The 24,697-nt window shown below is 39.4% G+C and overlaps 1 protein-coding gene across 1 annotated transcript in view; it reads right to left on the minus strand.

Annotated features, from left to right (window-relative positions):
- The window catches only part of grid2 (glutamate receptor, ionotropic, delta 2), a 460,903-nt gene that overhangs the window by 165,483 nt on the left and 270,723 nt on the right, over positions 1–24,697 (minus strand). Inside the window, exons 5-7 of the mRNA XM_046034186.1 lie at positions 16,942–16,995; positions 8,599–8,772; positions 2,124–2,285 (exon numbers count right to left, since the gene is read on the minus strand). Coding sequence (XP_045890142.1) covers positions 2,124–2,285; positions 8,599–8,772; positions 16,942–16,995 — 390 coding nt within the window. The remainder of the gene's footprint in view (positions 1–2,123; positions 2,286–8,598; positions 8,773–16,941; positions 16,996–24,697) is intronic.

The following is a 24,697-nucleotide window of genomic DNA, read 5'->3' on the forward strand; positions in this document are numbered from 1 at the left end:
CTTGGATACAATTCATTGCCTTTAATTTAATTTATGTTGGCAGCTCAGTACTGGAACAATACAGTCACAACAATTATCTTTCTTTTAATGAAACTGAGTAATAAATAGAGAAAAAAATAAGAAGAAAGAAGACTGGAAATGTGTTTTTGATGTTTGAAAGCTTCTTAGAAATAAGATGAAAATGAGATTGTGTCTTTTTATAACAGCACTAATTAATCTGGAACAGTTAAGCTTGGATGGTCTCACTGGCCCTCACTGAAGATCCTCGGCTGCATTGAATAACTTAATGTGCCTTAAAAGTGATCAATACATGTTTAAATTGAAACACAAACCTAAGTGCTTGACTCACTGAGACTCAGAGGTGGATTTAAAGCTGCCAATGACAGGATAGTGACATGTAGTGTACCAACAGCTCAAACACAGCACACACTTTGTAGATGAGTTTAACGGCAGCTTCACCTACTACATTTTGTTCTCTACTCTGAATTTATCAATGAACACCAAACAACAACATCAATAGAGCTCAACAGCTGCAAATTAGTATTTATCATTACCATAATGGCCCCACATACCAAAATGCTGATTAAACACACAGGCACGCACAGTGAGTGAAGCACACTGTTGATACACTGTAAAATGGAACTGATGCCAGGCTGTTGAACTCAACTCTATTACTGCTTAGGGCTCTTTAACACAGCTCTGTTGAGACTGCCATCAGGGTTGGTTTAACAGCCAGGGCTGGCTGATGAAAGTGTTGCCAAACCCTAGCCTGATCTCAAGGTGAAATGCAGAGATAGATATGAAAGACATTGCGTCGCATTTATTATTGTCTGACACTAATCCTAAATTAGCATTTCACTTGGCTTCATCATTCAATCAAACTGCCATCCCTGGAGTAGTTTTTTATTGATATCAAAAGGCATTGATCCAATTGGATTTAACAGTGATGAAAGTGTTTCCAAACCTCAGCCTAAACTCAAGGTGAAATGGAGAGGTTCATAAAATCATAGCTGCAGGATGAAATCCTCTATCTCCCAAAAGTCAACTGTTCAGGAAGTGAGCAAAACTTGCTGATTGATGCATGTGGGTTTTATAAAGGTATGCAATCCTTTGAATTTATGAGCACTTGGGTCATGAAGTCTACCGAGCTCAGACAGGAACTTTGAAACTTTCAGTCGAAGTAATGAACAAACATTGGATTTCCATGTGATACAAACAATACAAAAATGGTAGACTTATTTAAAGCCTCCTCCATGTCATTCTTCATCCCTGGAGGGGATTTTAGATATACCAAGAGATGGCAATGTATAAATGAATTTAGCAGTGACTGCATCTTGCTGTTTCAACTAGAGTGTGTCAGCCAAGGAACACTAGTGCCTGGTCTCCAAAATTTCATGTAATGAGCACAATGTCTTGAAATGCAAATACATACTCTGTAAATGAAGTGCGAGAAACGCATTTTCCCATCGCTAAAAGATACACATGAGACACGTTTAAAAATAGGAAGAAATCTGAAATTGTACTTGCATGTTGTAGTTTGGGTTAGGGGAGGGGCATATGCTTTTGCTTTCAACTGTAGTAATCAAGCGCTACCTCCAAACTCACACAAAAATGGTTTTTACTGTGAGTAAAGACTTCATTTTTGGCAGATATATTGAGAATATTTTTCGGAATAACTATCTTTTTAAAAAACCTTTTGGAGCTTTTTTCAAACTGGCATGCACACACCTACAAGCATCACACAGTGGTAGATCATCAAGTGTAATTGGATTAATCAGTGTTTTAGTTTTTAAAAAGACTCATTGGCACATATTTTGGCACACAATAGTAAGTGTATGCTGGTTTGGCGAAGAAAATGCATGGACTGTGAAGATAAATTATACAGATGGTAAAGTTTAATATAATATAACTGTAGATTTTTATCTGAGTTGATTTTTGTAATCATGAAACAGAATCATGGAGATGATCAGAGATGAACTCAGGAAGCCTGCCTCTGTCTGTGTGTGCCAGAGAGGCCAAGTATTCATGCTTGCATACTTACTGTAGCTGAATGCCTTCCTGTAAGACTTGAGGAGAAACGTGTGTGTGTGTGTGTGTGTGTGTGTTCTTCTGCATTTTCATACCTTTTTCACAGTATCCAGCATGCTCTTGCCTCCCTGCCAGGGTTTGGAGTTCTTCCTGATGCAGCTCAGACTGGCCATGCTGTGCCACTTCCTATCCTCCAACTTCCTGTGGAAGGTATTGGCCAGCAGCAACACAGTATCATAAATGTAGCGGTTGCTGATCTATAGAGACAGAAATGGCAGAAAGGCACACAGAAAGAAAGAAAATGAGAATAAAATTATTTTAATTTTGCTGAAGGGAATTGCTCTCAATGATGTGGTATTTGTGACAAGAAATTAAGACTATTATGAGGTCCAATTGACCATGCTTGCATGTGCTTCTTACATGGGCCATGGATTTTGGTAGTAAGTAGGGGAGAAATAGGTCAAAGCTTTTTGTGCTGAAATGCTATCAAAGTGAAATTATTTACTTGCATTCATATCTATCAGCACTTTGATCCAAAAAGAAAAAAAATGTCTAGCTGTGCTTTGTGGCTTACCTTTTCTTCTCTACCTGCCTGTCTCTTAATCTGTCTGCCTCTCTCTAAACCAACATTATGGAGTTTTTGGCTCAAATTGTATCATATTTGCACATGAGCGACAATACCTACAGACACACACTCAAACAGAAGAAAAGCTTTAAGGATGGCATTAATTAAAATGTATTGATAGATCTTTGGCACCACGTAATAAGACGGGGGAGTGGGGAAGGGGGTATTAGGAGAGGAGTTTATCCAGTTTGTGATTGATTATTGCATGATGTACCATGCCTCTTTCCTCCATATTAATGAGAATCTATGCTCACACACACAAACAGATGCATATCATATTATCACACAGAAGAACACAATAATACCGAAGCAAAAACCATTAGCGCAGTAACAAGGCCTTTCGTACATCAAAAAGAAGTACACGCCCTACACACACACATACACACACACAGAAAGCAAATGATCCCAGTATTTCTATTGACAAGCCAGTTAATGATAAAGGTCATTTTGCATCTTTGCAATAAAAACAAAAAATGTATATTTGCTTCATTCTAATTCATCTCAAGAACTGTGATTTATGTATTAACCTTCAGAGACAAATATTAAAGAAAATATTTCAGTGTACAAGACTGTCATTGTAATGTGTGTGTCAGAAAATAACTAAATATCATACACTTACAGTGTATAGCAGGCAGTGTACTTAACTCACATGTATAAGTAGAAAATAGAGCTGTTATGTTCAGTGCTTGAAGTGGAAAGAAATAGATGCCAGTACGCCCCACCCCCACCCCTGCACTATCCTCATCCTCAAGGTGAAACTTGTAAATATTATAACATCAAATACTACAAAGTATAATGTTTCTATGATATTAATATATTTACAGGTCACACTTTATTTGGATAGTCTACCTGCCTGTTCAGTCATCAGAATCAGAAGGAGCTTTATTGCCAAGTAGTGTTTTACACATACGAGGAATTTGCTGTGGTGCTACACGTAAACAAACATACAGTCGACATAAATAAATGTAGAAATATATAAATATTTATATAGCATTTAATATCATTAATTTATTGTGAAAGAAAAATGCTCTACATGGTAGTTAGTCTCTGATTTGTTAACCATTCATACAGAACAACAAGTTCAACATTTAAAAAGTTTGGTGATTGCGTCACTTTGTGACATAAGGGCTCAGATAAGGGGTGTGATGACTTTGAGCATTAAACACTTAATTTCTTGCATTCTGAACACATTTTCTGCACCAATTAATGGAGGAAATGTCTTTATTTATATGAAGGAAAACAATATTAAGGTGGCAGGTGATAATTCAAAATATAAAAATTTAATAGAATATAATGCAGTAATCAGCTTTTAGACAATGCATTTCTTTCTTCTATATTTCACTTGGATTGCATGTTTTCTTATTGTCCATTGTTTCATTTGTTATTTAACATTTCTTGTTGCAAGCTGTTTTTCAGAAAATTTTTAACAAAAGCTTTCAACAAGTGATGGAGACATTCTGTTACTGACCTGTCCCCTGCGTCGTCAGTGTAAATGACACCTATCTGTCAATATTTATATTTATATTTATATTTACATGTCTAATATACATGTAGAAAAAATGCAGATTATGAAGTGTTCAACCATTTTATGCTTTCTGAGTGAGAATTGTCGCCAGTGTTTTGGTTGAACGAGTTTATTTTGAGACTTGCATGAAGTGTTTTGGTGGTTTGAGTGACTTTTGGAGGTGAGATTAACTGTTTGGCCAAGATGCATGTTGTGTGAAGAGTTTTGAAAAAGTGGCTTCACTTTAGATCATTGCATCTTAGCAATTGAAAAAAACTGTAAACTGATGTTGATTTTTTCTGCAATGTGCATCTTTTCCCCTTAAGCATTAAACGGATGAACACAAAAAAATGTATGTGTAGTGACTAAGTCCATACTTAAAGCCACTGAGGGTTGCAGAGACAGGCATCCAATTGATGCGCTCGCCCAGCCGCCATAGCTCACCAGTGTGACACGAAACAATGTTACCTGCACTTGCCGTTTCCTTTTGACTTTATTGTTCACCAATGATGGCCTTCAGGTAAATAAACAATCCACTGAATGTTACACTGTTTTCACACAACACTTGCCCAGTGTAGCGTGCCGGAGTGAAGCGGTCAAAAAACTATAGGTGCTCTCCTCCGTCCAGCAACACCTGTCACCTGTGCAAAGATTCCTACCTAAATTACCTTTGACGCAAAAACAGACAGGAGCCACCTACTGGCCCACAAGAGTACCGCACCCAACATACAAACCCTATAAATGGCTCTTACAGTATGTTTGAATGTACACGTTTAATTAATTCTTAATTAAGGATCCTTGTTACATGTGAAATAGTAAAAAACTTAGTGTCAAGTTATCCTTGCCCGTTTTGTCTTAGTCTTTCACAGGCTGACTTTGTCTGTCTATCATTCTGTCTCATTGTCTCTGTGCCTATGGCTTTTTAAACTGAAAATATACTGCTCTATGGGGAGCTTGAATGATCAAGCAAGCATTATGTGTGTATGTGTGTGTGTGTGTGTGTGTGTGTGTGTGTGTGTTGATGGGGTGTGTGTGTGTGTGTACGTGTGCGTGTGCGTGTGGTCAGCCTGACTTGATATGCTTCAGTGCAGTGTGAAATTGGGCTTCTGGGCCACTCTCTGACCGCTGAGCTGATCTGCTTCCTCTGTCTCTCTCACTCTTTCTCTCCCATCCCTCGTTTCTTCACTTTCTCAAATTTAACCACTCCCTCACCCCTACATGCATCTACACAGAATGTCAAACTGAACATACAGCGTGTTTCAGCTGTGCATGCTCAGTGTTTTTTACTCTCACTTTGTCAGATACACAAAAACCCATTGTGCTTGACTGAAATGAGTTATACTCACATGCACACACATGGATAAACACTTGCACACCCTTGGCCCTCCACAGCAGAATCAACACATACCACTGGAAATAATAAATACATTCTAAGGGCTTGATTCTTGATAATGGATTTTCACACTTGAGTAGTGTTTGATTCAGAGTAGAACACATAAGGCAAGCTTTACTTCCGTACATTATTCAATGCTTCAGGGCCTTAAGGAGTTACAATGTCTTTGCATTACAGAGGCGCTGTATTTTGCATACTGTGTGGCGAGACTCAAACCTACTCTATGCCTCAATTAGCCTTTTAGATAATTCCCCAAAACATCTATCAGATGTTTTACCTTGTAGGCATTTTTAAAGTTTTATTATACCCTAACCTTTTATTTCATTTAAACAAATAAACACGTAGTACATCCATTCACTGATTACAGTGGGTAAAAGCCCAGAACCAAACTGTCTTAGGACTCGAAAGGGAGATACCCACATACACATTAAGACCACGCTTCTGTGTTCAATGTATTTCCAACTTTCATCAAATGTGTTACCCTAGGGTCTTATGCATCCACATAAATCAACAGCACATTAATTCAATTTAATATTTTTGTCTTGACATATAAATAAGAGACTGTTTCCTTTTCTCCGCTCTATTTGATGGCAGCTTGATGACTCACATTCGCACAAAAAGGGGTAATAATTGCATACATATTGCCGCCCTGAGGCACGTATAAACCCCCATCCCCTCCCCCCAAAAAGACACTAAGTAAAGAAAATGTGAAAGTGAAGAAGAAAAAAAAAAACTGTCAGTGTTTTCCATGACCATACTATAAGATATATTGTGTGGTCTAAGATAAACACACATAATGGTGTTGGCCAACCTTTCCCAAAATGATTAATGTAGCAGGTAAAAGACCTCACAGGCACAAGCTGTGACAATGTCAAATCAGCAAGCCTGGTGTCATGTGAAGCATTTGGATCAGGAGACTCTTTGAAATGTTAAACTAAAACACTAGGAGCAGTTTTACAAGACAGAAATGGAGCACCAGAGTAGCTTTTATATAAATAAGTAGTTTGAGTTTTGAATATTTTGAAGTGAAAACCCAGAGAGTGTTGTTAAAATAAAATGCAAAGACAATAATGTACCAGACACATCAGTATATCTCTATGCATGATGGTTATAGGACTCTGTTTTTCTATCACTGTATGATGTGCCAAAGTCAAGTGTTGTTTTTTTGTCTCTGAATTTCAAGAAGTGCATATTCAACGCTAATTAGCTTATACAGGATAGGAATAGGAAATTAACTCTGGCTCATATAAAAACATTTTAGATTCAGTGACAATGACTGACAATCAGCTGTTAAAACATGAAAATGTGAGATGAAAAATAGCTTGGGTATTTTCCAAATTACATGTCTGTGTGAGTGATATCACCAAAAACCAAGCTCTGTTTTCTTCTTCTTAAGAGTTTTACACTGCCACCCACCGCCCCACCCTCCCCCATCATCCTGTGTGACCAGTCACCACTGTGGACTCCTTCCACTTCCTGGGCACCATCATCTCCCAGGACCTCAAGTGGGAGCTGAACATCACCTCCCTCACCAAGAAGGCCCAGCAGAGGATGTATTTCCTGTGGCAGCTGAAGAAGTTCAGCCTGCCAAAGACAATGATGGTGCACTTCTACACCGCCATCATTGAGTCCATCCTCACCTCCTCCATCACCATCTGGTACGCTGCTGCCACTGCCAGGGACAAGGGCAGGCTGCAGCGCATCATTCGCTCTGCAGAGAAGGTGATTGGCTGCAATCTTCCTTCTCTTCTGGACCTGTACTCCTCGAGGACTCAGGCAGCTGACTCCTCCCACCCCAGACACAAACTGTTTCAGACTCTCCCCTCTGGCAGGAGGCTGCGGTCCATCAGGACCAAAACCTCTCGTCTGCAGCTAGCCTCATTAACAAGGCCCAGGTCCCCTACTGACACTCCCCCTTGCAAACGATACAAATGTCTCTGCACATGTAAATACTGTTTCATCTCGTGTCACGTCGCACATATTTGTTGTTGATTGTTGATCTTTGTTGTTGTATATTTTTATGTTGTCAGTTTATATATTTATATGTACACAATATTCTCTTCCGTTGCGTTACTTCTACATGGCACAGACCCAGATTAATGCACATGTATATATCTGCAACGTTGTTCTTCCATTCCATATTTATATATTTCTACATTTATTTATGTTGACTGTATGTTTGTCTATGTGTAGCACCTTATCACCACAGCAAATTCCTCGTATGTGTAAAACACTACTTGGCAATAAAGCTCCTTCTGATCTTCTGATCTGATCTTCTGATCTGATCTTCTGATCTTCTGGTGCACTGTGTTGTGTTGATTATGGGGTTGTTTTTTGACAGGGGGCAAAGTTGGCCAATAATGCAGATGGCCATCAATTGAGTGTATTCCCACTGGACAAACCTCTCAGCTTCAACTAAAACAAATAGCCGACCCAATCTTTTGTAGTCATTGTTTATTGTTTATTTTCTTTTTCTGATCACCCCTCCAAATAATTAATCTGCACGGGGACAAAATGTCAAAGACCAGGCCAAACAGCAACTCCCTACAGTAGCTTTGCCCGTTTGGCTTGCACTGTTGTTATTGACTGATGCTTTTTGGCTCACTGTGGGTATACTCCAGCGATAAATATTTGCACTCAGACTTTTACTCTAAAATTAAAAGTGAATTAGCATGTCGACTCTCTAGAATAGTCAATTCAAATAAAATGCAGTGCAGAGTGAGTCATCTGAAGAGATAAATAACTGAACTGAACCATACATGGATCTGAGATACAGAGAGTGAAAGGTAGTTTGATTTGATTCAACTCTGAACCCTAAGCTTTCTACAGCTGTATTTCTTCCATATCCTACTTTTTATGTCAAAAATGGCTGACCACCACACCACTTCTTAGCTACTAAATACACACAATTGTTAGTGGCTGCCAGCTACAGTATCACTTACTTTCTGTATGACACTGAAGCTTGTTTTGAACAGAAAACCCGTATCATAATTGGATTTGTTGAAAATGACTGACCTGCCTGACAGACAAATCACCAAACCAACTTACCTCTAGTTGTTGAGCCTTGGGGTTCTTAGGGTCACAAAGGGAAGTGTTAATCCTGTGGTTGTGTTTGACACAGCGCTGAGTTGTGTTCTGGGGCATGGGGAATGTCTGGCGCACCAATGTCAGCCGACCGATTGACTTCATGACTAGCTCCTGCAAGTCATAGTCTGAGATCTCCTGAAAGGGTGGAAAGAGGAGAATGATGGTGGTAGGGACAGGTGGAGGAATGATCAGGGTTCAGAAAAGGAGAGAGTGGGGAATGAGTAACAGAGAGAAGAGAAAATCAATATCAACAGTTTAATTATGTCATTTATAATTATTGTTTGGTGGCATTCCTCCAACATCTATCCCTGTAAAAACTAAATGTTTCTAATTCATACTCAAATGACATATTTTAAGTGGTTTAGGCTCGTATTATATGCTCTACTTTTCCCATTATCACCACATTGTGCATGGAAAAAACACTGTCTATATGATCTGCAGTAATAGTTATTAGATACGAAAGATACATGTCAGCAGATGGAAGCAGGGAGAGAGGAGAGCAAACAGCATGTGTGTGTGTGTCTGTGTGTGTGTGTGTCTGTGTGTGTGTGTCTGTGTGTGTGTGTGTGTGCGCTTGCTTGTTGTGTGCATACATGTGTGTTGGCACATACTCTGCATGTCCTTGCAAAACCTTGGGGAGGAATCACTGCTAATTTTAGCCCTAGGACACAATCTCTCTCCCTCTCTCCATCCATGGATCTCCATCCATCCTCTGCAAATGCAGAGGGTCATGGTGACAAGATGAGAACTGACGTTTATCGTCCCTGGTGGAGGTAACGCTGCCACCAACCGAGACAGCCTTTGCTTTATTTGAATGTGTGTGCAGTGATTGTGTGTGTGTATGTATGCGCTCCAGTGTCTCTTGTGTGTACATGGCAGTTCATGTACAAATCTGTCTTTATGCGTGCATATGTTTTTATGAGATTGTTTTTAAGCCTTTTTGATCAGGCAAAACCCTTTTGATTCAGCTACATTTGCACATGGCAGCCCGCTGGATAGGATGGATGGGGCACGCATACACATAAACAAGCCATCACACACACTTCATCTTCGTAAAGGGTAATATTATAGGTACCACCGGTTCATTGACTAATCTCAATGGATTTTATCTGAATGTAATTAACATTCATTAAGACCTTTGAGTCCTGATGGGATGTGATCAACGGGGATTAGAAATAGTATTATACAGGCTTCATTGGTAAAGCTGCACTCATCTGCATTAAATAGGCTGATATATGGACCTCCCTCTGTATGCACAAATATACATTTGCTTTTGAAATTAAATTGATTCTGTTTCATTTAAAATGAACATTTTAAATATGATATGTCAGACTTGAGATTCAAAGAGGCACCACTGACAGTTCAAAGAGTGTGTTTCTACACGTTTTTCCTCTGCTGTCAAATCTAGTTTGATTTTCTTGAAATATAGTCAGTAAACTAAGAGCTCTGGATCTACAACTGATTTAGAATATTAAAAAATAAAAACAGAATAAAGGGGATTTTATGCCTCAAGTAAGAATTTAAATAATCCAACAGGTTTAACCTTATATGGATGTCCTGTGCTCTGAAGTATCTACTTTCTAAACCGTCCAAGTATGGAGTCTATTTGCTGGCTTTTGGGGGTAAAACGTGAAAAAAATACCAAACAGTTGCTTACATAAAAACTCTGAAGGGAACTGAATTACAAAGCTAACAAAAAGATGCAGGACACAGAGAAAATGCTGAAAACTGCTAAAAAGACAGATCTGTGGGCCAAAAGAGAATTAAGATTCACAGCGGGCAGTCAAGGGCATGCAAAGAAACATCGGCAGTGAAGAATTATCCAGAGTACCCCACTCAAAGGATCAAACTCAAACAAATATAGATGCACCAATGCGCAGGCATACCAAAATACACACACACACAGACACAGACACGCTGAAACTTAAAAAGAAAAGATCGTTTTGAGATGTGTCCTCTCAACAGGCGTTTGTCCATCTTTCTTCCCTTGTCACGTTCTGTTTGACTTTTTCGTCTCTGTCTCTGGGGATAAACCAAACCGACTTTTGCTGAGACTAAATGAATGTGACACGCAAAAACACACACACTGACATGAAAAAAACACATCAAATCACACATGCTCTCACGCACACATGCTCTTCATATCAGCACACACAGGGAGAAGGTACTGGTGCAGAGTTGACATTCACCTCATATTATCAAAATGCTCTTTTTTCACATTTCACTTCGTCCCATAACTTTCTTAACCCTTTCATGGGCTTCTTACAATCAAAACATTAAAAACCCACAATAAATAACAACTGAACTCACTATTAACATTTTAAAATTAAATCTAACCAAATCATTTTATTTGACCTTCAAAACAAGCATGAAATAATTAATGCTGATTGCAGCTTGAGAAAAGCTTTCATCACACTCACTAAGTATCATATCCATATCATTTTCAATAACCTATTCAATCATTGGTCTTAATCAGCATTTGAACGAAGGTGGCATCACTGCTAATCCATTCCCATCAATCGAAACCCCTCTTCAAGGTGCACAATCAATTACAAAGTCATTCAGTCCTGAGGATGGTTGAGTGGCCCCCAGTTCTATGAAACAAGTCCAAATACCTGAGACCATAGGTTCAAAATGCTCTACAGCTCATATCTGGAGTGAATTAAGAGTTGTTTACTTGAAAGTTTGGCCTGCCGGTATCCAAATCAACCTCAGCCCATCACCTTTCTCTCATGCCGTCTATTCCACGAGAGTATCAAATCTTCATCTTCAGTGTTTTATTTGAAAATGAGAGTCAAAAGCCAAAAGCAAAATCCCTCATCCTCAATTATTCTTTGCACTTCTTCTATGACCTCTACACTTTACCTAAGCCCTTTCTCCCCTCAACTCCTCCCTCTCCCCGAGTCTGGTCGTAGAGACATCAAATTTTTTCTTATCTGTAGATGAGCCTTTCTGCTCCTCCTACTCCTCCGCTCACCCTTGCAGCGCCTTTGTTCTCCTGTTTCTTATCAGAATCCCTCTGTTTTGCTCGTATTCAAATGGTCAAACTAGTAAAAAACAAAACAAATTTTTCACCATGCTTTAGGACACAGATGGACTGGGTGATCTTCATCTGTTTTATGTTCAGATACACCCAAAATAGGCACGGCTTTCCATCCTCAAATACTATCAGGTGGAGATGCAGATGTAATGTATAGAAGACGATGGAGAAAACATTTCCCAAAATGAGTGCAAACATATTAAAAAGTGAAAAAGTGCATGAAGTGAGGCAGTACATTGTCGTGGAAATGGATTACAGGGCTATGTAGAAAAAGCTAAATAAATGTCACGGCTGTTACAGAAGAACAAAAACAGAAGACAAAATCATGGTTAAAAATTTTCCCGATTCAGATCCCTAGATCATGCAGGGAAATCTGGATAGGAGAAGTGTCACACGCCTTGAACAAGACAATATCCAACAGCTCCAGGAAAGCCGGTTAGCAACAACAGTAGTCTTATATGGCTGCAGTCATACTGGGCAACTTCCAGCTGTGCACACATTGTGCACAACTGTTAACTCGTTCTCCCTCTGCAGGCACTTCTGTAGCTGTAAATAAGAATGCTCTTTATCTTAGATTAGATTGCAGCCTATAATTGCTGTCACTTTATATCTTCAACATGTTTCCAAGAACAGTGACTCACACTGTCCACCACACATTTTTTGGAGTTTGAACAATGGGTTTTAATATTGTTTCATTAACCAAAGGTTTGTAAAATGTTCTTAAACTGTAGAAGACATATCATCCTTCAAATTCAATTCAAAGCATGAAAATCCCCCAAATTACAGTTACGTGGCTTTCATGGGATATCATGCAGTGATATGTTAAGAGCCAAAATGACAGAAAAGCCTAATTTCTTCCCATCTCATTACCATGCACTTGTTCCCTTGACAGACAGAAAGGCAGAAATGAATGAAGAGAGAGAGAGAGAATAATGAAAAACAGAAAGTGTGAACGGCAACAGGGAAGATCAAGTTTGTAATAGCATGGCAGAAAATGAAGGACTATGGAGCGATTCAGAAAGAGTAAGGTCAATAGTAGTGTTATCCTCCAAATGTAAGAGAAAGACAGAGAGAAAGCGAAGCCATGAGGGCCCCTTTTTATTTCTTCTCCTCCTCCTCCTCCTCCTCCTCCTCCTCATCCTCTCATCCTGAGCAGAACGAAGGAGATGGGGAGAGGAAGGATGATCAATTATGAACTGTGAACTCCCCCTCAGTGGGGCTGTCTGACTGCTGGCTGTAGATAAAGCAGAGTTATGACAACCATACAGTACCCCCTCATCCATAATAAACCACAGGGAGGGAGCGTACTTTCACACATAGGAATGTTCATACTCCAGAGAACCAGTACTAGGAGACATTATGTATGACAAAATATTGTAGCCGCTCATCCATTTTAAACACTCTGCTAGAGGATTTCACATAGCTCATGGTGGGAATATTGTGTCTACATCTGAACAGTCAGATAATCAGAATTAGGACATTGTATCATTAAAAAGAGGGGTATAAAACTTTTCTTTAAATTATTTTAAAGGCATTTTTTAGTGCGGTTTAGAGTTTAAAAAGAATGATGCTGACGTGAAAGATACAGAAAGAAAAAGGAGGAGTCCAATCAAGTATGGCTTCCTATGAATGCCCTAAGCGCCTAAGCATAAGCATACATTCATATTCTAACCCGATTATTGTACTTTCCTATAACTACAGACACAGTAATGGAACACGTTTTCTATGTCTAAATGAAATGATTACTATCGTCTTCAAATGATTAGGGAAAATTTTATCTGAAGTGCTCGCATAGAACTCAGTTTACCATTGGTAGAAATCACCAGCAGATTTCAGTTAAGTTTATGAAACTGTACTTTTTTTGCTTCAGGACATCTGCTATTTCTTCCACCTTAAAGAGGTGGTATTATGCTCATTTCCAGGTTCAAAATCTTAATTAGAGGTTGTTCCAGAACAGGTTTACATGGTTTAATTTTCAAAAAACACCATATTTTTCTCATACTGCATATTGCTGCAGCTCCTCTTTTAACCCTATGTGTTGTACGCTCCGGTCTTGAGCGACAGAGTGAGGCATCTTACTTGTACAAAATCTTTGTTGGGAGTTGCACATGCGCAGATGCGGGTCGTAAGAAACAAGGTGGTGTCCAAATCAAAGCCGCTTCAGACTGCGACCGTAACCTAGCAGATGGTATAAGTTACTCACAAGTCCACAACATCATTGTTCCACATCTTACCATCAGTACTAACGGTTGAACTGTTGCCGGTGTTCTGACGATCTATGCTGCCTTGCCGAAAAATGCTACCATAGCGCGAATCGATAGACTCAACTCTACTCGGCCCTGCTCCGTTTTCCATTGCAGTACCCAGAGATAGTTCGTAACTTGTCGTCATAGCGACACACACAGCAGCGATCCACACAGCTTTTTTAAGTTAAAACGTTTCAAAATTACTCACAATGTAAAGACAGATAAGCGGTATGAAAACCTTCCAGCTGTGTTTTCCTCTGCCGTTGTTGCTGCAGCGGTCTGTGTGACGGCGGGAGCAGAGGGCTCTGTGAGCGGGCGGCTGGCCGGCCTCACACGCTCCTCCCGCGGGTTGGCGCAGGCTTCCCCCGCAGCCACTTGCAGAGCTCCTCAACTCCGACAATATTCATCACATTTTTTTTCCGCCATCACTTCTCCTAAAACTGTCAATATTCGAAATCTACACAGCTGATTTCACCTCAAAAAAATTCCATACGAAAACTGTAAAATATAAAACTTTCTGTTGCTGGCCTCTGTCTGGTGCACGCACTGATGATGCAGTGAATAGTGACGATTCTCTCTGACCAATCAGCAGTCTGTCCTGTTTTCACGTTACATTTTTTGGGTAATGAAACGGTGGAGGTATCTGAATGCCAACTGGAATGTCTACATTTTCATAAAGTGCCATAGCATGTGTACAGGTAGCCCAAGATCAGAGAGATAAGAGAATTTAGCCTCTCTGTTAAGCCTATGGCCCAATCTGCTCTCCTCCCACCAAAATCACTTTGCTCGATTCTTGCAGCATTTTTTCAATGACAACTTAAAATGCAGCGTGACCTTTGTTTGAGAAGCAAGAGAGCGTGAGATAGAGCCTGAGAGCATCATGCCTGTAGTCAACACTTTAGTGTAATGGGGCTTAAGTACTGTATGTGTCAGAGGGGTGGGGCATTTGAGACTGAAAGTGTAGAGATAAACTAATTGATTTGACTGGAATACATTAACAACATTTCTAACATTAACACCACCAGCTTCTACTTTTACCTGGGAGCCTTTTGTTCCCCGTTTAGGAGAGGTCAACTGCAAACAGCTCTCTTTTTGCAAGGAGCTAACTGCAAGTGACTACCAGACTGTCAGAAATCTTTTTCTCATTTGCGATTGTATGAAATTAGAAAACCTCATATGACACAAGAAAGAAACACATCTATACCTATAATAACATTAAGAAAACATTCCTGAGTGATATTATGCCATTGCTAAAACAACTGAGGGAGCACTGGTCTGCCAGACTACATTTCACCACTGATTCCTCAAAGGCAGCAGGTACAAAGTGTTACAGGCTACATGCTGCTAGACATACACGCTGGCTGCAGAATGACACGTACCTACCGGAAAGCTAAGCAAAGAGCAGGTCGCTGTCAGGAAGCCTGAAGAATGACAATACCAGATGCTTGACAAGATGCAAAACAATATGAACACAGTCTATTAGACAGCTAGATGTGCCTACCAGGCAGTCAAGTAATGACAGACTGCCCAGTAGGCTGCTTGACATGGCCATCTGCCAAACAACATGTACCAAGACAGTCTGTCAGGAAAGTGCAAGACCACAGTAAAGTCTCTAGTGTTACATTATGAAATGCATATTATAGTATGCCATCTATTTAAATTAGCAGAGGAGACGCATTTAAGTGGCAAAAAACCCTTCTATGACGTCAGTAACTAATACAGAGTGGTTTTTGGGAACAGATTTATCCACATTTGTACCCCTGATAAGTCTGCCATCTTCATTTAAGTGTAGCGGCGAGGCTCATTCTTTTCCCTCACTCCCTAGAAGTATTAGCATTTGAGAAAATGCAAAAACAATACTCAGAGGTTCTCTGAGGTACGTGAAGGGGTTGTGACAATGTTACTGCAGCCTCTCATCCATATCAAATATGAAAAAATATAACCTTAATATTGCAAGACTGACACTCTAAAAGCGAACATCAGAAAATAATGATTGGCTGTCCCTGCAGCATTTGGTTCAAAAAGAAATACTTTCTTTGCATAACTGAGCAAGTAATAAGACTGCCGAGCCTTGTAGCATATAGCAGCATTACAGTTTATGACTAGAAAATGGAACAGAGAGAAACTATAGTATACTAAAGCAGCCGAGTATATTTTCTTCTTTTGTACCAAATTAGATTTTCCATCGTTCCTAAAGTAAATGTTGTTTTTTGCTCTTCTTCCAGTACGTCTGCTTGTGTATATGGTTGTGTTTGTTCACTTGCTGCTGTATGAATGTATGGCAGCATGGACCCCCTGCGGTGCCCTGGCAGTTCACTATAATGCCCGAGGCTACAAAGACACGCTGCATTAGCTAGCAGTGTACACACATGTACACACAAAAATTAATCTGATCATGATGGTTCTGTAAAAGGCACTTCTTGTGTCGCAAGATCAAAGATGTATTCCTAATCAAAATTAATGTGAAAGTACAGCTAATATTAAAGTTTAATTATGTTTCTCTTATTACCAGTAGTCACTCTGATTAGTGATTGTGAATATGGATGAGAGAAAAATCACAGGATAAAAGCTGTACACTCTTGAGGAGCAAGAGAGTGACTTTGTGGACTGTCAGTGCTCGTCTGCTCCATTAATCCAGAAAGAAAAAAATGTAAGTACTAATACTGATTTCGAACCTGGGAATATACGCTCATCCAAAGGAATTCTTCCAAGGTCGTTATTATCAACTCTGAAACTTTTGTTCACACACAGCGGCTCCATCCCAAATAAGTGGCGAGTATAAAAAAATATAAAATCTTTACTGTATTGTTTTTGGGTGTTATTGGATGAATTAATGTGAGACAAAAGGATTAAAAAACTTTTTTGAGCTATCCTGTCTCCTTTAAACAACCAAGACAATAAAGAGATTAGATGGTGTTCTGGATCTAAAAAACATAAATCCCCAGGATAATTAAAACAGTAAGGTGAGCTGAAGGCACATCCAGTACGTGATCCATAAATCATTTCCATGGCACTCACCTCATTAATCAGGATCCAGTGACAATCGAAGGCCACCAGGTTGGTCTCCACCACCTGCAACACATAAAAACACATACGGAACGGCATTAGGAGACAAGTAGCCTGTTTCTCTTATGTTTTAAAGAAAAAGAAACCTCTTATTGTCACATTTAAAGATATTTTCTGGCTCAGATAATGTGATGCATGGTATCTGAAGTGTGAACATTATGAAAAAGAACATTATGGAAATGTGCAGGGCTGAAACCCAGTGTGAAGCTTGGAATAAGTGATTTGAAAAAAAGAATCGTGTATCAAAGGTGCTCAAGGTATCATTCAAAAACCTTTTCAAACACATGCAAATGTAGCAAAGATTGCTTGTGTGCGACAGAATACTCACAAACACACACTTTCAACTCTCAACATTAGACATTGTCTCACTAATTTACACAGTTAAGACAAATTTCAGAGTGGACTCACTTCACTCTCTTTCTCTCTGTCCTTGCCTCTGTCCATTGGGCACACACACAGACACACACACACACTCCTACCTTACCAAGTCAGTGTAAACCGCCAAGTGTGGACCTGTGTTCCTGGTCATTTTGAAGTAAAATAAATATAATATAAAAATTACTTTTAACTTTTTTCACATAATATTGCTGCAAATGTGCTTTTCAATTTTTTTTAAAGAAATTGCCAATTCATAGTTTTCAGCCACGTGACATGCGCAGTGACCCTGAGGGCAACACAATAGACCACCATAGCGGCTCACAGCGAGACTCCACCGTGGAGATGCCACAAAAGCAGTTAAATTTAATTTGGATCGCCTCTCAACTTAAGAAAAACAAACTGCAAGTGTCGGACACTTGTGATCCATAAACAGCACCCGCAGCCGTATTTCTACCGTTAAAAACTGCCAAGTACCTGTCGCTGCTCAACTGCGGTAATGTTTGCGTTTACATTGTGGGGAATCCCCCACCTAACACAGTCCAGGCTTGTCTCCTCCTCGATTAGTGCATCTGAAAGCACAACAACCATCCAGATTTTTAGCAACGCAAAAAGTAACAAACTTAAAGTAATAGTGTATCTCTTGCTTCCTGATAGGTAGGCAGTGCAAAATAACATCTTTTTTGCCTCCAAGGGAGCGTTCGCCCTGAATAGGTGACTTATGAAGACGGAAAACTGTGAATAGGTCACTTAGATCTACCTATCCAAGAGGGGACCTCCATATACTGCAGTTGAACTATCTGTCCTCATTCTTTCACCTAATGAGTGCTTGTTTACCTTAAAGACTTAAAAAATGACTTAAAAAATGGATCATTTAACTTTAATGTGAGCAATGTGTAAATATTTCTCTGTGATGCAAACATTATATAAATAACCACTATCACTTTAATTGATTGAGAATAAATAAAGTTTAAACTGTAATTCAGAAGTAACTTGCATTGATATCAAGGACTGCAGTATTAGAAAAAAAGGAGAATTCATATTCTTCTACACACACACACACACGCGCGCACACACACACACACAAATGCACTGCTTCGAAATGGCATGTTTCAGCACAGGAAAACAACAATGAATTGTTAATGGTGCAACTTAAATATTTATATGTAAACTCTTAACCAATAACTACACAACTGTTAAACACTGCAGTAGGGACATTTTGTAATGATGCTGCCTAGATGATAGAGAGAGCAACTGCAACACATATGGGGCTCCAGACACACCTACTATCTTTTATAGTAGCTGCAGCAGCCTCTTTTAGCTCTCTTTGTAGCTGCTTGTTCAAGTGGCCCTTTCCTCCCCTGTTATCAGTAAATCTGTTAGTGTCTGACATTCCCTTTCAATTATTTTCTCTGACCAGCATGAGGATGACATATATCACGTTGCTCTTATCTTCTCTTAACCCCACCCTTCACCTCATGTCTCCTCTTTTTCCTACACGCAAAATAAATACATATGAGCGAAGCACACATTTTGAGAAGAGCAACTTACAGTGAGTACTGAGTGCAAAAACTGGACACAAGGTACATGAAGTAAGCACACTATCACTCAATGATAAACAAAGGATACATTTCTAAAGAATAGCAGCGCCAGCAAGAACCTACAAAAAAAACATAGATTTGTGTAGATTTGTTTTTGTGCAGCACTTTCTCTGCTAACTCAAACCAAATAGTACTCATAATTTATTATCATCATTTATTATCCACTCTCTTTCTTGTCTCTTATCCTTTACCCGTCTCTGTCTTTGCAAAACCATTTCAAGGCATATGACTCCATCTGTGTCATTTACTTCTGAACAAGGATGAGGCTTCAGCTGCTGACTTTCTTCTGTCCAAAACACTCTCATCTCTTTCGTCTCTCAGTTTCCCCCTCCTTATCCCACCCTACCCTTTAATTTTGTTCTCTTATCATTTCACATGCCTCACCTCTCAACCCATCATCTCTGCTCTCCTTTAATTGCTCACTTCTTACTCTGCACCCGCTCCTTTCCTTTCCCCCCTCTCTCCACCTCCTCCTCCCACTCCTGGTTTAAAAAATACAGTGCCACTCGTATATCATTAGCTATAATTGTCTAGGTGACTATAGCACCGTGTGTCATAAAACACTTTTTAGCCGTAAACAAAAGGCAACAGCTGGAGAGGGTGACGGAGCGTGGCTAATAGTGGTTTAATCTCCTACAGAGTCTCCATAAAGATTCATCATTATAACACCGACGGCTGCCGTAAAACACTCTGTCCACAGGAAACACTGTTGCGACAAAGACAAGGAGTAAGGCAGGAAGGAGAATGATGGAGAGAGATGCAAAACAAGATTTTTGCCATAATTTTTCTTTTCTGTTAGCATCTGTGCTAGTCTGTACTTCTGCTTATTCCCTCCGACTTTACTTTGCATAAGGACAAAGCTGAAAACAAAACAATAGGAATCCTTAGAATACTGGGGGTTATTAATCTCTTTTGCCCGTCTTGCTGTTTCTGTCTCTCCATCTATTGGAGCATTGCAAAGGGAGAAACAACTAGTAATGAAGGAGGGAGAAAGGAAAGAGAGAGAAGAAAGGCAAGAGGTTTGGCAATCCTTTTTTCAGTTCTCCATTTCTCTGCCTGTTTGTCTTTCTATCTTACTGTCCTATCTGTTCCATTCCCTTGGTGCTCATTAAGCTTTTAGACAACATTCACATTATGGGGAAAAATTGTTTTTGAACATGAATATGAGAAAATGTGTTCAAACACCTTAATTGGTCAATGTGATTGAGGGTATAAAATAATTTATATATGCATATGCCGATGTTGTTTGCTTGTATGCAAGTGTTGGTGGATGTGAGTTTTCCACTTCCCCCATAATAACTGTCCTCTGGCAGCCGTCTGGGCAGATGTTTCAGGCTAATTAGCGAAAGGGCAGACTCCTAACACTAGACATGACTCCTCAGGGGTTGGAACTCTTCAATACACTCCCTCTCCCTCACACACACACACAAAACCCAGCTACAAATACCGCTGCTAACATCCGAAACTGCCTTGTTTGTGTACATGTGTATTTGTCCACCCACACATACTACGGCAGCCTTGTTCACAACTCAATGCCAACATGCCAGTTAGGAGTCACTTGGGCATCGTTCACCTTCATGCTATCACAGAGATGCTTGTGACCTCTCTCACCAGCTCCACAAAAGTTTAATTCCTTTCTTTTACTCAGTTCTTGCTTTCTGAAGTCAGAAGATCAAACAAACACCAGCTCTGCTATCCAGGACAAATCCAATCACTCAATGTCAATATAAGTAAGCCTTTTCTCAAAGTCTGAAAGCAGACAGAGAGAACTAAGACTGATTCACAACATCATACCTCTGTGCACCCAAGTCTCATATATGTTTTTATAGAGTGGCCATGAAACAGCCAAACACCATTTTGATCCTGTAATGACCTCCGTCCCCCTGTCACTCCTGAAGGAGAAACAAAGAGAAAATCATTGATATTGACAAATGGCTGCTGTTGACTGACATGCAAAGTCAAGGTCTGCTGGTCATACCAAGCCCTGACTTCACACAAGCAGGGTAGATTTAACAATAGAGTACACACGGATTGCATGATCAAACACTTAGATAAATGGATATAAACAAACACATCACTCAATGGACTGTAGTGTTGTAGTGCTCGAGACCGGTGTTAGTCTTAAGACCAGTCTTAAAACTACTTTTTGATGGTCTTGGTCTTGTCTCAGCCTCGGACATTGAGGACTCGGGATTTTATTTCAAGACCAGTCAAGACCATAACTTTGGGAATATCAATAAATTGCTTTCACATTGTCTGATTTTTTAACATCCTAACTTTGATTGGATGTAAAACATATTGCTTCAAATGCAACCAACAACCCTTATTAACGACTGTCACCCCTCCCTGCGATGCCTACGTTGTCTATGAAGATTCTCAGTCATCCAGGTCATAGTTATCCAACGAAGGTTAAAATCAAGGGCAACTGGACTTGGTTGAAGATACTGGAAGACGTTTCGTCCCTCATCCAAAGGACTTCTTCAGTAAGTCACTGAATTCACTACGTTGAATTCAGCTCTTAGTGTTTGTATGTGGGTATTTTAATGGGAATGTGGATCTTTCAGATCAATTTGTGAAGCACCTATGATCTCATTCCACATTTTATTGCGTACCATGCATTGCAGGGAACTGGTCTTGGTCTTGACTCGGTCTCACCCTCTCTCGGTCTTGGTCTCGACTGCTCTCAGCCCCTAAAAGTCTTGGTCTTGTCTCGGTCTCGGTTTGGGTGGTCTTGACTACAACACTACTGGACTGGTATAATAATTCAGGCCAGGAATCTAACGTCAGTCCAAGCCATCTCCGCATTCACCCTATTCACAACAGATCTTGTACACTGAACAAAATTATAAACGCAATGGATATAAACAAACACAAAACTTTTGTTTTTACCCCCATTCATCATGAGCTGAACTCAAAGATATAAGACATTCTCTATGTACACAAAATGCCTATTTCTCTCAAATATTGTTCACAAATCTGTCAAAATCCGTGTTAGTGAGCACTTCTCCTTTGCTGAGATAATCCATCCACGTCACAGGTGTGGCATATCATGATGCTGATCAGACAGCATGGGTATAGGTGTGCCTTAGGCTGGCCACAATAAAAGATCTGCCTGTTTTTTGATACTTTCCCTAGGAAGAATATAATCTCACCATAACTCGTAAATCTACAAGTGGCAAAGCCCAAAGGATGCTACTAACACTACCCGAAAGATGCCCCAGCTAACGTTACTGGTGGCATGGAAAAGCCTCAGGATCGGTACCGTATCTGAAAAAAGTTTCAGTTAGGCTTTTTAAGTCTCAGCTTTTTAACGGCCTGGGTTAACACCCCTTTAGCGTAGTTTTTGGACATCTTGGCGGTCAAGATAGCAACAATAAATACGCAACGTAGACTTTCAAAATAAAACTAGTGAATAACGTTTTAACACGGAATGTTACTTGCGTTCCATACGCAAACGAATAAAAAAAACCCCTCAATATTGACTTTTTGTTTAACACAGGAAACAAGAGAAAGTCCAGTTTCTGGTCATGCTGCCCATCTCAACCATGTCTCTTAACCATAGACTGTAGCCCACATAAAAAATATGGGCCTTAAAGCAGTAGCGCTACCTTGACGCTTGGCGCATCCAGTAATCTCTCTGCAGTGCGCGCTGACTTTAGCGCCAGACTGCACTGAGGAAGAACAGAGAGAAGCAGGCCAAGACACAGTTGGGAAAACAAGATCACACGGGCCCAGAAGTGGGTCTTAAGCGTAAAAACAGTATCACTCTGGATTTTTTAATCTGCCAAATGAGTTTTTTTTTATTCCTGGAAACTCTGATGAGTAATGTTTGTAACCTTTAGGAGACAGCTAAAAGTGTAGCGTGATGCTTGCTTAAATGGGTGGGTTAAAACCATATACTGTAGGTTAAAAGCAGTCAGAGGATGTTGTGAACTGTTTGACGTGGTTTCAAACTAATCTCTGGAGGTACTTTCGGATGTGTAAGCACTTTTAGTACCTTCAGAGTTATTTTTATTTACGGTATTTATGAAAATACATGTTAAATTTAATTGTCTAAAAATGTCTAAACTCTGTTAAGTATTTTATGGTCGTAATTTAATGTAATGTATTGCTGAGAGATGGAGAAATTGAATCAATTTATAGTAGTAATGTCTTGCTTAAATGCTACCTGATAAAGTCATAAATCTTTGGTACAACAAATTTAAGAAGAATCCCTAGACAACAGGGTGATGATACTGAGTTTTGACAAATGGGATGAGATCATTTGAAGAACACTGATTGTGATGATTTATCTGATTTATTCTGTACTATACGTGCACACAGGTTTTTGAGACCCTGGATTATAGCTTGGAGGTCAACTCTTCGTTGGAGGCAGATGGCAAGCCAGTTCCAGAGATGATGCACCCTGTATGATGAGATCAAACCAGCTGCTTCCAATCCCATTCAACAGGACTGACACATCAGATTACAGGACACTGGCAGATAAGAAAGATCTACCACACATGCATTATCCTGCCCAGGTAGAGATACAAATAACTGAAAGACACTGGACACTTTTTAAATTGTATTTTTTATGAAAGAACTCTTCTTATTTTGGGAATTGTTTCAAATATGGCTGGTGCACTATGAGAGTGTCAAAGGCACTGTAATACACCTGCCCACTGTTCTTTAATCACACACAGTTTATTTCTTTCCACTACACTACTATTCAGGACCTAGGTTGGGAAGTTAGCTGAAGTGCTACACTAGTGTTAAATATTCTACACCTGTCTTTAGCATTCAAAAACTATGCTACAGGGCTTTCCCCAGTACGTTGAACTATGATGCTAAGGGGCTCCCAAGTGTGTTATAAAGTGACAACAAGGAGTTTTAACTATTGGTCCATATGTGACAACTTGAGTGAGAATGGGTTGGATTGTACATGGTTCATTTTATACCAACAGTTGTACAGTTTATGCAGCAACGGTCTCTCTTTGATGTGGTGTTTTTTTATGAACGAATGGCTGAAAGGCATTTTGTAATAAATAATATGTTCTGTATCACTTTGTGTTGTGTCGGTTTCCTTTTTTTATTCAGAAGATAATTGATACTTGTGTTACAATATCATTTGTAAATGCTTTGTAAGGCATAGGTAGTCCATACTTTAGATGAGGTCACACAAAGTACTTAACTAACAACTAGTAAATGCTTTGTAACTACCTGAATTAATCATGAAATACTGTATTAAACAAATTTTTAGAGATTATCAATTGCCTTTAAATTTCATTTGTAAATGCTTAATAGTACATTATAGATTAGCTTATTAATAAAGAATACAACATGTATAACTATGTTTATAAATGACTTACTAATGTGTATTAATGTATGAACAATGCTTTATATATGATGAATTCTGCATCATATATAGCAGTGTGTATTTATTATAAAGTGCTACTGGAATATTTTAATATGTTTACTGTTTATGCCAGTAACATATTTTACTTTTAGTTTAAAATAACACAAATCGTTAAGAATAGCTACGCGTCTTCAGCTTCAAGAGTTAGTAAAGTGCACTTCCATAATTAAGGCAACAGGAATAAATATTCGCAAGTATTTATTCACCCTTGCGAGCGGACACTGCAGCGAGAGAGTGAGATGTGTGGATTGTCCATCTTGCTATATTATAAAAAAAACTTGCTATATTATCTCTGCAGCTGGTCAAGTTGACATTTAACAACAGGCCAAAATGGCCC

This window comes from Micropterus dolomieu, linkage group LG21, assembly GCF_021292245.1.
Source record: "Micropterus dolomieu isolate WLL.071019.BEF.003 ecotype Adirondacks linkage group LG21, ASM2129224v1, whole genome shotgun sequence".
Taxonomy (NCBI): Eukaryota; Metazoa; Chordata; class Actinopteri; order Centrarchiformes; family Centrarchidae; genus Micropterus; species Micropterus dolomieu.